General features: G+C 42.7%; 1 protein-coding gene across 3 annotated transcripts in view; it reads right to left on the reverse strand.

Moving 5' to 3' along the window:
• LOC128541087 (cadherin-10-like) overlaps positions 1–13,201 on the reverse strand; it is a 103,839-nt gene that overhangs the window by 19,910 nt on the left and 70,728 nt on the right. For all 3 annotated transcript variants that reach the window (XM_053511247.1, XM_053511248.1, XM_053511249.1), the window contains exons 5-6: positions 4,836–5,003; positions 4,051–4,238 (exon numbers count right to left, since the gene is read on the reverse strand). In XM_053511247.1, coding sequence (XP_053367222.1) covers positions 4,051–4,238; positions 4,836–5,003 — 356 coding nt within the window. The remainder of the gene's footprint in view (positions 1–4,050; positions 4,239–4,835; positions 5,004–13,201) is intronic.

The following is a 13,201-nucleotide window of genomic DNA, read 5'->3' on the forward strand; positions in this document are numbered from 1 at the left end:
GAGTACAAGATGGTCGTTCATCTGTTTCGTGCAAAATTGTCTCCAAGTGTTGCTAATTTCGCCCTTAGGAAAACAGCAGAAGAAAACCGCAGCAATGCATCTGCTGAGGCAGTCAACACAGTACTTAGAAACCTTTATGCACATGACTGTTTGAAGACTGTTTCGAGCCATGATCAAGCAGTTGCGTTATATAACAATCTCACCAACCTTTGTGCAAGTGGAGGGTTCCACCTCACCAAGTGGGCAAGTAATGATCACGCCTTACTGACTTCTATTCCTGAGAGTGAAAGAATCAAAAGACATGAGAGACTTGGATTTGAGTAAAGATGCACTTCCTGTCGAGAGAGCTCTAGGGGTGGTGCATCAATTCAGACACTTTCAAGTTTAAGATTAGTTTAAAAGAGCAGCCTGTGACCAGAAGAGAAATTTTGTCAATTACTAGTTCAATTTACGACCCCGTGGGTTTCCTTGCACCTGTCATACTGCCAGCTATCAGGGAGTATCATTGAATAGCGAGCCAGCTACCAGGGAGTATCATTGAATAGCGAATATTCAATGTATATCATTTAATACAGCCCGACTTCATCACTTTTCGGATGCAAGTGAGATGGGATATGGAATTGTCTCATACCTCATGTTAATAATTGCTGATGGACTCACACATTGTGCCTTTATGATGGGGAACTCTCGTGTAGCACCTCTGAAACAAACCACTATTCCACGAATGGAATTGACTGCGGCAGTAGTTGCTGTGAACACTGACAGAATGGCCAGAATGAAGGCCAAATGGAAATGTAGTTGCTGGACTCTATATTTTGGACTGACAGTACAACTGTTTTGAGATAAATTGACAACAAAAAACTTCGTTTTTCGCAGGACATTCTGGGTCTCTTCGTTGCCAACAGAATTGCCATTATAAGAGAGTCAACCAAGCCACAGCAGTGGAGGTATGTCAATACTTAAAAAAATCCAGCTGATTCTGCTTCCAGGGTAGTATCCTGTGAAAAATTCATGAAAAATGTTAATTGGATCCATGGTCCCTCTTTTGTTAAAGAACCAGAGTGTAGATGGCCTGAGAAGACTCATGACCTGTCGATAAAGGAGAACTATAACGAGATCAAACATTCAGCGTCAGTGAATCTCGTGAGTATTACAGAGAGCACAGAAGCCGTGAGCAAACTGATCAATTATCACTTTGACTGGTACAAGTTGAAAAGATCCATGCCTGGATTCTTCATATCAAGGACATGCTTAAACAGAGAACCAAAAAGGTTAAAATACGTGTAGATGACCCAATGACAGAAAACCACAAGTCTCTGACAATTCAGGACTTAACAAGAGCAGAAAACGAGGTCATTTAAAACCAAAAATTCAAAGAAGATATTTCCATGTTGCAAAAGGGTGATGCATCTGTAAAAAGAAACAGTTGCCTCTCCAAACTAGATCCAGTACTGCAGGATGGAGTGCTGAGAGTTGGAGGACATCTTGGTAGGTCTGCAATGCCTGAGCATGTAAAACACCCAGTCATTATACCTAAAGATTCACATATCACAACTTTAATCTTAAGAGACATTCATGAAAAGGTTGGACATTGTGGAAGGAATTATATGCTCTCAAAATTGCGGCAGAAATACTGGATTACGACTGCTAACTCCCTTGTGAGAAAGTTTCTTTCCAGTTGTGTGACATGTAGAAAGATCAGAGCAAAGACTGGTGAACAAAAGTTGTCAGAACTGCCATGTGACAGAATAACACCAGATCACCCACCCTTCACCTATGTAGGAGTTGACTATTTCGGACCCTTTAATGTCAGACGAGAGAAAAGTAATTTTAAAAGATATGGCGTATTGTTTACTTGTTTGACAACAAGAGCTGTGCATATTGAAGTTGCGCAGTCACTGGATACAGACTCCTGTTTGAATGCCATTCGACGCTTTGTGTGCAGAAGAGACCAGATGTCAGTCATGAGAAGTGACAATGGAACAAACTTTATAGGTGCTGAGATTGATTTGCCTAAAGCTATCCAACAGTGGAATCAGTCAAAAATTTAAGGCGTTCTCATGCAAAAGGGGATACAATGGATATTCAACCCAACTTCTGGGTCTCATTTCGGGAGAAAAAAATCCTGAGTTCTGTACTGAAAGAACAAACTCTCAATGATGAGAGCTTGCATATATTCCTGTGTGAGATGGAAGCAATAATGAATGACCGACCCCTTATCACTGTTACGGACGATCCCACAGATCTGGAACCCCTGACACCGAACCAACTGCTGTTGATAAAAAGACAGCCAAACCTGCCTCCTGGACTTTTCAAAAATGAGGACATTTATGCACATCACAAGTGGAAGCAAATTTAGTACCTTGCTGACTTATTCTGCAAGCGATGGGTGCGTGAATATTTGCCCTGGCTTTCAAAAATGGTTTCAAGTGAGAAAAAAACCTTTTGATTGGAGATGTAGTTCTAATAATTGATGAGTCTTCTCCAAGAAATTCATGGGTCGTCGGACGAATCACGAATGTGTTCCCTGATAAAAAAGGACTTGTTAGACGTGTGCTAGTTAAAATCAAGAACAATGCCCTGGAGAGATCCATTGACAAGTTGTGCCTCATATGTGAAATGGACTGTTAATTATGTCATAACTAGTTATGACTTTTTCTTTGGTACGCAAGGATATGAACACTCTAAGGCAGTAGTATACATTTAGAAGGTTTAAAGTGATGATTAATGTAAATGGTAAAACTACATGGCTCTATCGATAAAAAAAAATGTAATTGTCAGTCTCCCTGCCTTTCAATTAGGGGCTGGGAATGTAAGAGCCATATTTCGTTTTTTGGATTCTGTTGTTGTGTTTATTTAAAGTTTATTAGTTAAGCATTTATTCATGATAATCGTAAGTTGTTCTGTGACGTCATTCCATAATTGCGTAGTTGCATGTCTATTACGCATGGTAGATGTTGTTAGGATACGGAAGTTGTGGAGAACACAAGCTTTTGATCATAATCGAAAAAACATAATTTGCATAATACAGCAAATAAGTTGTTCTAACCATAGTGGATTTATGCAAGAAAACTGCAAGAAGTGTTGAACGTTTGACATTAAAATTTAAACAAAGAGACAAAGAACTCATGGACGTCCGAGTCGTGAGTAAATCAGTTCAGTAAGAAAGATATGCGTCAGAACTTGTGGAATAACATGCCCGTACAGCCCTAACACTAACACCACAAAACACATGAAAATGTCAACATTGATTATCAATTATATACCAGTAAATTGGTGACATGGTCATGGGCACCCAGGGCTCACCCATGTCCATGGGGACCAAAAGCCAGCACACCTAGTCATATTCCACAGAAAATCCAATGCAGCACAAATCGCCAAAGAATCAGTGCTGGAAATGATAAAAAGGTGCCAGAACATCCAGCAAACCACAGCCAACTGTGCACAAGGCCCAGCAGGAAAAGTGTGTCTGATAAACAAGTCAGATCCATGGAGGACTCACTCTGCGGCCCACAGCACCCAGGGGATTCGCTGCCAAGGTCCTGGTGCCGGACACCACAGCATAGCCCTAGAGATTATGTGGAGTCATACCTCAAGGGGCCAGAGCTGTAGAGGTGGGAGACCCTACACCTTACTGGGCATAATGTTTTGCATTGTAATGTTATAAGAATTGGTTTATATCCTTGTACTTAACAAAAGGTTATAAAAGCAGGTTTTGGCAATGAATAGAATTAAGCATCTTTGTATACTTAATAAGAAATAATGATAATACAATGTCTGCATAATATACTGTACAGTATTTTTAAAAAAATGTAGCCAGCTGTAAGAATGATTTGTTTTAAATTATTGCTTAAAAACTAATTTTCTATTATCAAAGAATTATTGTATTAGTTATCAGTTATCTTAGTATTGTAAGCATTATTATAGTGTATTGCATAATATTTGTTCATCCCTAGAAAAGTGGGTGGAAAATACGTCCTTGGTATTGTTTTATACTATAAAAAGAATCACAGGATTCAAAAGTTTAACCAGAGATATCTGTCCATTTACCTTCTTAATTATGATCACCCCTTCCTGAATAGTTCTATCTGTAATGACACTGAATGCATCTTGCCCATCGCCTTCCACGATGCTGTACCACATTTCAGCATTCTCCCCTGCGTCTGCATCATTTGCTTTTATTTGGCCAACAGAAGATCCCACTTCAGCTGACTCAGCCGTTGAGAGATGATATGTACCTGAGGGAAGGAACAAGGGAAGTAAGTAAATTGAATAAACATTCAGGTGCTTAAGTTAACTTTTTGTTCTCTCCACCTGTACAGATTGCATTTGTCTATTTGTTTACCCATGTTGCGGAGTAGACACAAAGCTGCCCCTCTATAGTTATTGCTTAAAAGATTTTTATTTCTAACCACACAACAGCAAGCCCCAAATGTCTAATGGTCTTCTTTCACAGTGGTTTCTTAATTCTTTTCCTTGAATTTGTCCTTAGTCCCATTAACGTTTTGGATTGATCTAGCTTCTGTAAAATTATCCTCCACTTCCTGCTTGCTTGTCTGGTTAATACCCATCTTACCCAGTTACTAATTTTTAGTAAATGGCCTTTTATAGACAATCGTGACTGTGGCATATTCCTTGTTACCAACATAGGTTTCATAATGGATTCATAATGAATTTAAAATATTCTTACATGTTTTTTTGTAATAACAAAACCATGCTAAAAATAACTTTATCCTTTTAACTTTGGATACTAAATTAAGGCACTGTATGTAAGTATAACCTTTCAGCTCATTGAATTTCTTTATAGTTACGTTCATGTTATAATAGGCCCTTACTATGAGGGAAGCGAGGAGGGCTGTTGTTGACATCCAGCAGTGTGATATTGACTGTGGCAGTCCCTGAAAGACCACCCATCTGACCTGCCATATCCTTAGCCTGGATGACCACCTGATAGTGTTCCCTGTTCTCCCGAATCATATTGGGCAGAGCTGTCCTTATCACACCTAAGGGAAAAGAAAAATAATAGGCCTGTTATAATCATAGCATTTATAGTTTCTGATATATTGTACTTAGAATATAAGAGCACAAGAACTTCTGCACATAATTGCTAAAAAGGTTATACTAAAGAACGTCTCGGGTTACTTTGCTGTAACCCTGTTCCCTGAAAAAGCTGGAACAAGATGCTGCGCGAAAGCCCTATGGGAAACGATTCCTCGTGACCGGTTGTGAAGCACGTGTGTCAAACACGCCAAATATTTTGGCATGTATAACCTCAGGCAGGTAACGTCAACCGATGAGGTGCACCTAGAGGTTATAAATAGGCATGAACCGGAAACACCCTCAGGTCAATTTTGTGTGAAGGATGTCCAGTCACGCATGCAGTGCGGCATTGGAGCGCAGCATCTTGTTCCCGCTTTTTCAGGGAACAGGGTTACAGCAAAGTAACCCGAGATGTTTCCTTTCAAAAGCTACACTCGATGCTGCGCGAAAGCGCTATGGAAACGAGAATACCCACTCCGCCGCACTGCAAGTGTCTGGACCCCCAGGGTTGTGTCGTGTGTGCACAGTACCCCCAAGGATTCCTAGACCCTGCGAGCCTGGCATCCAACCATGACGCCTGACCGAAGACTTGCGGAAAGGCAGCCTGCCGCATGCCATGTTTGGAAGCCCCTCTTGCCGGAGCAATAGATGAGGCAAACTTCCTGGTCGAACGGCCCTAATCACTAGAGGCGAGGTATGCCACACGCCTCATAGGCTAGAGCATAGCATCTTTAACTCGATTCGTCTAATGGCGGCTGCCCTTCGGCCGCGGCCCCAAGATGTATGAAACCCTGCTCTAATTTACGGCCCTGGCTTAATGCAGAGGTGCGCTGTAAATTGAAGAGCATGAGCTGGACACAGCGACTGAAGTCTTAACTGCTCCAGAGCTAACGGCGGAGGACAGAAGGCTTCGACTGTGGAAGATAGTTGGGCTGGAATGTAAAAGATCCCGAGGGACAGAATTTTTCCTGTCCTCCTAGGCTAGGCGCTAGCATCTCTAACCCGACTCGTCTAATGGTGGCTGCCCTTCGGCTGCGGCCCCAAGACATATGAAATCTGCTCTGATTTACACCACTGGCTAGTGCGGTGGTGTACTGTAAATCCTAAGGAGCATGAACTAGACACAGTTAATAAAGTCTTACTGTCCCGTAGCTGTAACGGCAGAGAACAGAAGCTTTGAAGACAACTGCAGAAGATAGTTGGGTGAGGATGCAGAATAGCTCTAGCTAGCCAATGGCAAAGCCTAAGCACAATAGAAAGGCTAATGAGGCCTGTGATTAAGCCTGCAACTAAGGGGTGCTTTTCACCAGCCCCATCAGTCAGGACGTAGGCGAGGAGCGGCTACGTATGTTCTGAGTGCACTAGGGCAAAAGCCTGAGGTCAACTTCCTTGCAAAAGCTCCAGCACTGAAGCGGTTCGGCAGTGGACTGGGTCTGCATGTTTCGCCATGTCCTAGTGTAGTTTTCCATGCTAGGACATATTAACCTTCTGACTGCTGGAGGGAGTATTTCAGGGCCAGAAACGAGTCATCGTTTCGGGGCAATTGATGTGCCACACGAGCAGATGACCTCTCCAGATCCCTTGGGCTGGGCGGCCATCTAAGGCCGCACTCCGGCCCCTAAGAAAAAAACATCTGCCGTTAGCAACTTGTGACGACAGGATGGACCTAAAGTGGGACCCAGGGTCAAGGACGAGGGTCTGAACCACATAAAAAGGGTACGAAGCTCCCGGCGCGTAACCCTTATTACCTCTGGGGATTGGCCCTTGGATGAAATCCCCAGGCACTTAGCCACCACAGAAGCGGTGAAAGTTACTTCCTGCTTAGCTTGAACTCCTTTAGAGTGTTTAAAATAGACTCGACGTGCGCAGGAGACAGCTGTGCCCGCCCTGCGGTCGGATCTTACATGACACTCAATGTATGCTTTGTGTGGGAAAAAGAACGCTTTCCGTGGCGTTGAGACTCGATCCTAAAGAAAACGAGGTGAGCTACGATGACATGTTGATGCCGAGGCGCTAGCTCCATGAAGAGGATACGAAGCTCTCGGCGCGTAACCCTTGTTGCCTCTCAGTTGCTGGAGGGAGTATTTCAGGGTGGCTGTTAGGTGTTCGGTGTCCTGAAACACGGCAGGAGGAACCTGAGCACCTAACACTTTGTCCTGAGGATACTGGTTTTCCACCGTGCTTCGTGCTTAAGGAGACATAGCTGGCAGTAGGTTCCCCGCTGCCAGCCTTTCTAAAGGTGCACGAACTTTAACACCTCGGCTAGATGTGTGTTACTGGAGACCACTGCTCTCCGAAACACCAGTGGTGGCGGAGATTGAACCACGGTCTCCTAAGGATGCTGGTCCTTTTCATAGCTTCGTACCTAAAGAGACATAGCTGGCAGTAGGTTCCCCGCTGCCAGCCTCTCTAAAAGGTGCAGCTCTCAGTAGGTCAGTCTGGTATGCCTGCAAAGCCCTTGTGTGCAGGGCTGCACCAGGCTGACCCGCTGCCTGAAAAATCTTCTCCCACCAACGAAGATGTTAGTCCACACGTGGATTTTTACCAAGAGGATGAGCTCCCAGGAGAGAGATAGCCCATGAGTGTCTCTCTGGTCTGGAACATCATCATAAAGGACCGAGCTTTCATCAATGACATTGGAACAAATCAAATGTCAATAGCACAAAAACACAGGATAAATATGGCTTATTCCATTAAAGAGTTAACTCATGGAGGTTGCCAGGAGGGGAGGGGCCAATATTGAGGCCCCTCCTCCTCTGGCCACCCGACAGACACCTGTCGGCTGACCGTGAGCGTTTGGGGGATTTATTAAATTTATTTATTTTTACCGCGAATCGAGGTGTACGCGTTGGACCGCGCGTTACCACCTCTAACACAAACTAAAACACCGGCTCATCACTAGGGGAGCGCTCTGGAGTGATAGTTTTCATCTTCGCGAAAGCGAGAAAGAAAGTTCCCCCCCCCCCTTCACAAGAAGCGCCGAAGCGCGCTGGAGTAGTGGAAGGTAAAAGACTCATAATCCGGCGAGAGAGCGAGAGAAAAGGAAAATCCTGTCTCGTGCGCCTCGGCCAGATTTGCACGCCAGAAATGCGCTGTGGGTCACGGTCTCACTTTAAGACGGCAAACCCGAGCGCGCGGGACTTTAATAGGGAGAAAATCGCAATACTTACCTGCTCCCTGAAGCCCGAGGATAGTGTGCTCCTCCCCCAAACACTCAGACAGAAAACGCGAAGACCGCCCTCAGGGATATATTCTTCTACACGGAGGGACGGACTTGTGTCTAACTCGGCCATCTTTCTGGTGAGTAGTAAGACACTTTCTATTTTCCCTTTCTGTTAAAAAATGCTTGCACACACACACAACATGGATCCTGAAGAGAAAATGATCTGAGGGTGTTTCTGGTTCATGCCTATTTATAACCTCCAGGTGCACCTAATCAAATGACGTCACCTGACCGAGGTGATATATGCCAAAATTTGGTGTGTTTGACACACATGCTTCAACAACCGATCATGCGGAGATATTCCTATAGCGCTTTCACGCAGCATCTCGTTCCCGCTTTTTCAGGGAACAGGGTTACAGCAAAGTAACCTAAGACAGTTTTAAGCAAACATAGGTTTTTAAGGGTGGTTTTACCTGTAGGAACTAATAGCATATACATTTGTCAATCAAATGTTACTACGAATAACATTGTGGAGGTGTGTAACAACTAAAGTAAAATGCTCTGGCTCCAACCCAATGCAGTGTGGAGACCAGGGTTGAGGTTGTCTAACCTGAACTGATTGAACTCATTGAGCTTTTCCAGAGTCCTATCTAACACATTTCTTTCGTTCTACTTAAAACATGGACTATGAAACAAGGACTAACTGCTATTGTTAAAGTGCCCCAATTATGCAATTTTTAAGGTTGCTAATATTGCTTAATGAGTCTCTTAAAACAGGTTTACGTGTATGCAAGGTCAAAAAACACTTTAGTTTTCTCCAAAATTAGATTTAATTTTACTCCATTTCTAAATGATTCTTAAACAACTCGTGTAAAGCAGTTTGAAGATTAATTTTGTCTAAACCCCTCTTTTTAGCGAGCCCTCACTGCTGTGATTGGTTAGATGGCGCAGTGATTTATGACTGGTCTACCGCTACAGCATGTGTCAGAAAACAAAACGCTTATGACCATAACTGAACAACGGCTCTGGAAACTCGTCCATACATAGAAAAGATGGCGTCGGTTTTACCGTGTAATGACCAGCTAATTTTATATTAACTGTGGCTACAAAAATCAGGAGGTCTTTTATCTTTGTGTCGCGATAAAAGGCCGGTGAGCAAAAAGGACAAACACAAACAAGTAGATAAAGCAAACGTGTATTATACAAAACTAAATAAAGTAAATGAAAAAGGATCACCACAACCAAACAAAAATATAAACAATATTTACAAACAATATATAATAAACAGTATGTGTACAGTGGTTACTCAATCGGAATGTAGGTCCTACCGTCGCCGTGCTCGGCGGTACCGTTTGGCTTTGTGCGTTTGCTGGCTTTTACCGCTGAGTGGCCCTATATAACTACAGGCTGATGCCTCATGCCTTAGTTCATTCTCTGCTGGATTAATGAGAGATGGAGTTTTAGAACTGCACGTAGTAGCGGATAAAATCAAGTAAAACATTGTAGTTAAACAAATTTATAATCACAGAACTAAAATGACAGTTACAAATGTAGAATTCAAATTAAATTAAATCTTATTAGGATCAAATTTAAACAAAATAAATGTTAATACAGTGAGCCTTTGGATTTTATCACGTGTAATTAGAAAAGACGCGTGTAGGGTTTTGTGTCGTCTTATATCTTGTGTTCTTTAAATTTGTAGTAGATTTATTAACTGAAATAAATGACCATAAAATTATAACATTGTCAGGACGTTCTACTGCGTCAGCTGATGTTGGTCATTCAGCCCCGCTTGTGTTTTGCGTTATTATAAGAATGAAATGCAGTAGACTGTGATGATCTGTAACGGATTCGACCCATGTTGCACGGGTGGCACCATAAAGCACGGACACGAGGCGAGGTCTTACAGGAAAAGGGTAATTTATTTAGGTAAAATGGGGAAGAAAAGTGTTGAAGGAGGAAGAATGGAAAGAATGGGATAAAGGTTGTGCATGTGCAGTTCTGGGGGCTGTGCCACACTGGCATGCGGGCACACAGCTGACGCTAAGTGTTGGTGCGCGGAGTGGCAGAACTGAGCACGTGGAGGCAGCGCTTCTCCCGCTCTCGATGGCCGGCGTGAGTCCTCGCTGACATAAAAACTTAACACAAATGTCCTCGCAGCCTTTTCCTCTTCGGCAGCGGGTCTGCGAGGGCGGGCACGGTGCGGGAGTGAAGATGTCGCGGGAGCTCGCACAGCTCTTTCTCGCGCTGTCCTCAGCGCGGAGATCAAAGGGTGGAATTTTAGTGTCCTTGTTTAAAGTCCCTGGGGCGCGTCACATCGCCCCACTCACATGCTTCTTTCATATTCTCCATCACATCACATACTTCCCAGACCTCGGACAAAACTCCGCGCCTTGCTTTTATAATGCGGAGCAAGCCTGAGATCATATTAACGTTAATTATCGCCAGCCGGCACGAATAGGCGGCTCCGTCTCTTTGCTGCCTATTCAGGGAGACTACGGAGTGAGCGAGCCTATCACAGACACAAGCCGTGGCAGATTATCATAATTGTCTTTAACTTGTATTTCATAAGGTTTTCCGAGCGGTGGTACAGCGCAACGAGGGTCATTATTTACTATTAAACATTAAACGAATTTACAAAACTTTATGCGTGCGATTAAGCGCTGATTCTACGTAGGAAAGTAAAGAAAAGGATCATGATGCTCAACATTCCGGAGACCAAACCCCATTTAAATTAACAAATATTGCAAGTAAATAACAATAGCTCACATTTAAAAAAGCATTTTTATTTAGATTATAAAAAATAATTCTGCATCTATTTTAGGTGTTCCAGCTGCCACTGTTCTAGAATTCAAATCAAATCTTATTAGGATCAAATTTTAGCACAATAAATGTTAACACAGTGAGCCTTTAGATTTTATCACTTGTAATTAGAAAAGAAGCGTGTAGGGTTTTGTGTCATCTTATTTTTTTGTGTTCTTTAAATTTATAGTAGATTTATTAACTGAAATAAATGACCATAAAATTAAAACAGTGTTAGGACGTTCTACTGCGTCAGCAGATGTCGGTCTTTCAGCCCCGCTTGTGTTTTTGCGTTATTATAAGAATGAAATGCAGTAGACTGTTATGATTTGTAATTGGTTCGACCCATGTTACCTAAACGACTCAGTTCAGTTGCAAGTAAATGGATAGAAAGTAAATGGCTGTGCTGGGGGAGGGAGGTGCTAATGATTTGGTCGGCTCTGTGTGTGTGTGTGTGTGTGTGAGAGAGAGAGAGAGAGAGTTGTGGTCGCGGTGGTTAATTATTCAGTGAAACAAAGGCTCAGCTGAAAAATGTTAGGCACATCAGTCACTTAACCTCCAATTAAAGGTATTTAGTTGTAATATAACAGATGCGCACTAAATACCAAACCTAAACCAGGCACAAGGATTAATAAAACAAGATAGCCCCCATACCAGTTTTTTAAATAAAAATACCAAAAAAGATTATTGTGTATAGACTGATTAAAAACAATGCAATTTACGCTATTATAAGGAAAATCTCAAGTTCTTCCATTCCAAGGATTAAAAAGGCAACAATGTTAACTTTAGAATCTAGAATCCAGAAGATTAAAATTACACAAATTTAAATCACTGAAAGTCAGCCTCAGATTCAAGAGGTTTTTAAAGTGGGGAGAAGTGCATTTCAGTTCCCCTGAATGTATAGGTGAGAACAGCCGATTCACACCTGGGGAGGGTGGATAATTTGTATTTGAATGTTGTCTGGCATTGTAAAGCACTATAGTGACACTAAAAGAACAACCCAGGATTAATAGGAATTATTATACTGCATAAACATTATTTAGCACAAAAAAATTCCTCGCGCTCGGGAAAACTATGCGTGCGGTTGAGCGCCGATTAGACTAGGAAATTAAAGCGGAGAGTTTTTATTTAGACTATAAAAAAAAATAACCTGCGTCTATTTTTAGGCGTGCCAGCTGCCACATTTTAGTTAGAAGTTTTCAATACAAATCTTATAATGCCCACGTGACATGACGGAATAAAGGCACGGCTTATTATAATCCCGGGCTTGCACCCCGCGCTATAAAATACTTAGGGTTTGTTGGGTTACAGTGGATTTTACTACGCGGTGTGAGTGCAATGGCCATTCGTCCGCTCGCGCTGACACTGCTCTCCACGGATGGCCGGACCGGCCCCTTCCACCTCTCGCTTCTTTGAAGTCCCCGGGGCGCGTTCCATTTGCCCCACTTGCATGCCGCACTTCCGCGTTGTTGCACGCGCGTTGCATACACAGAGCGTAGTAAAATCCACTTTAACCCAACAAACCCTGAGTATTTTATAGCACGGGGTGCAAGACCGGGACCATTAGCAACGATAGCTCACCAGTCGTGTGTAATTCTGCGGTCCCGCTGCTTCGCATGTCTGAAGGGAAGTCCGCCTAACTAGTGAGCGAGGAGCGATATTGATTTGGGCGCACGCCGTGACAGGCTGAAAAAACTGTTGTCAGATTAATGTGCAAAAACTATATAATAAAACTATATAAGACTACATGCCTTTATAAGACTTAACTTTTATTTAAGCGCACTCACAATAACGAAAAAACTTAATGATTTTGTAAATGTTTGAAAGCAAATAAGGTGCGCTGTTCTGTATTGTTTTTGGTGAACTTTAGCGCGTCAGAAAATGAACTCAAATGTTTTTTTAAATGGTCAGAGTCAGTCTGCTTGCTGTTTTCCCGACGCGTTCATAATCAAACTTCATGGAAAACTTCATGAGTGCTGATTTAGACTATGGAGTAAATTAAAGAGGAGAATCACGATGCCGAATCGAAATCCTGAGCCCAAACCTTATTTAAATTAAATTAAATTAACAAATATTATAAGTAAAAAAAACAATAGTCCACGTTTAGAAACCGTTTATAACTTCTTTCCGTCATGAGTTGGACGGGTGTTATGCGCAGAGCGCCGGGAGATTTCCTGAAGCTCCGAAATCGCGGGG

Source organism: Clarias gariepinus, chromosome 14 (genome assembly GCF_024256425.1).
Source record: "Clarias gariepinus isolate MV-2021 ecotype Netherlands chromosome 14, CGAR_prim_01v2, whole genome shotgun sequence".
NCBI lineage: Eukaryota > Metazoa > Chordata > Actinopteri > Siluriformes > Clariidae > Clarias > Clarias gariepinus.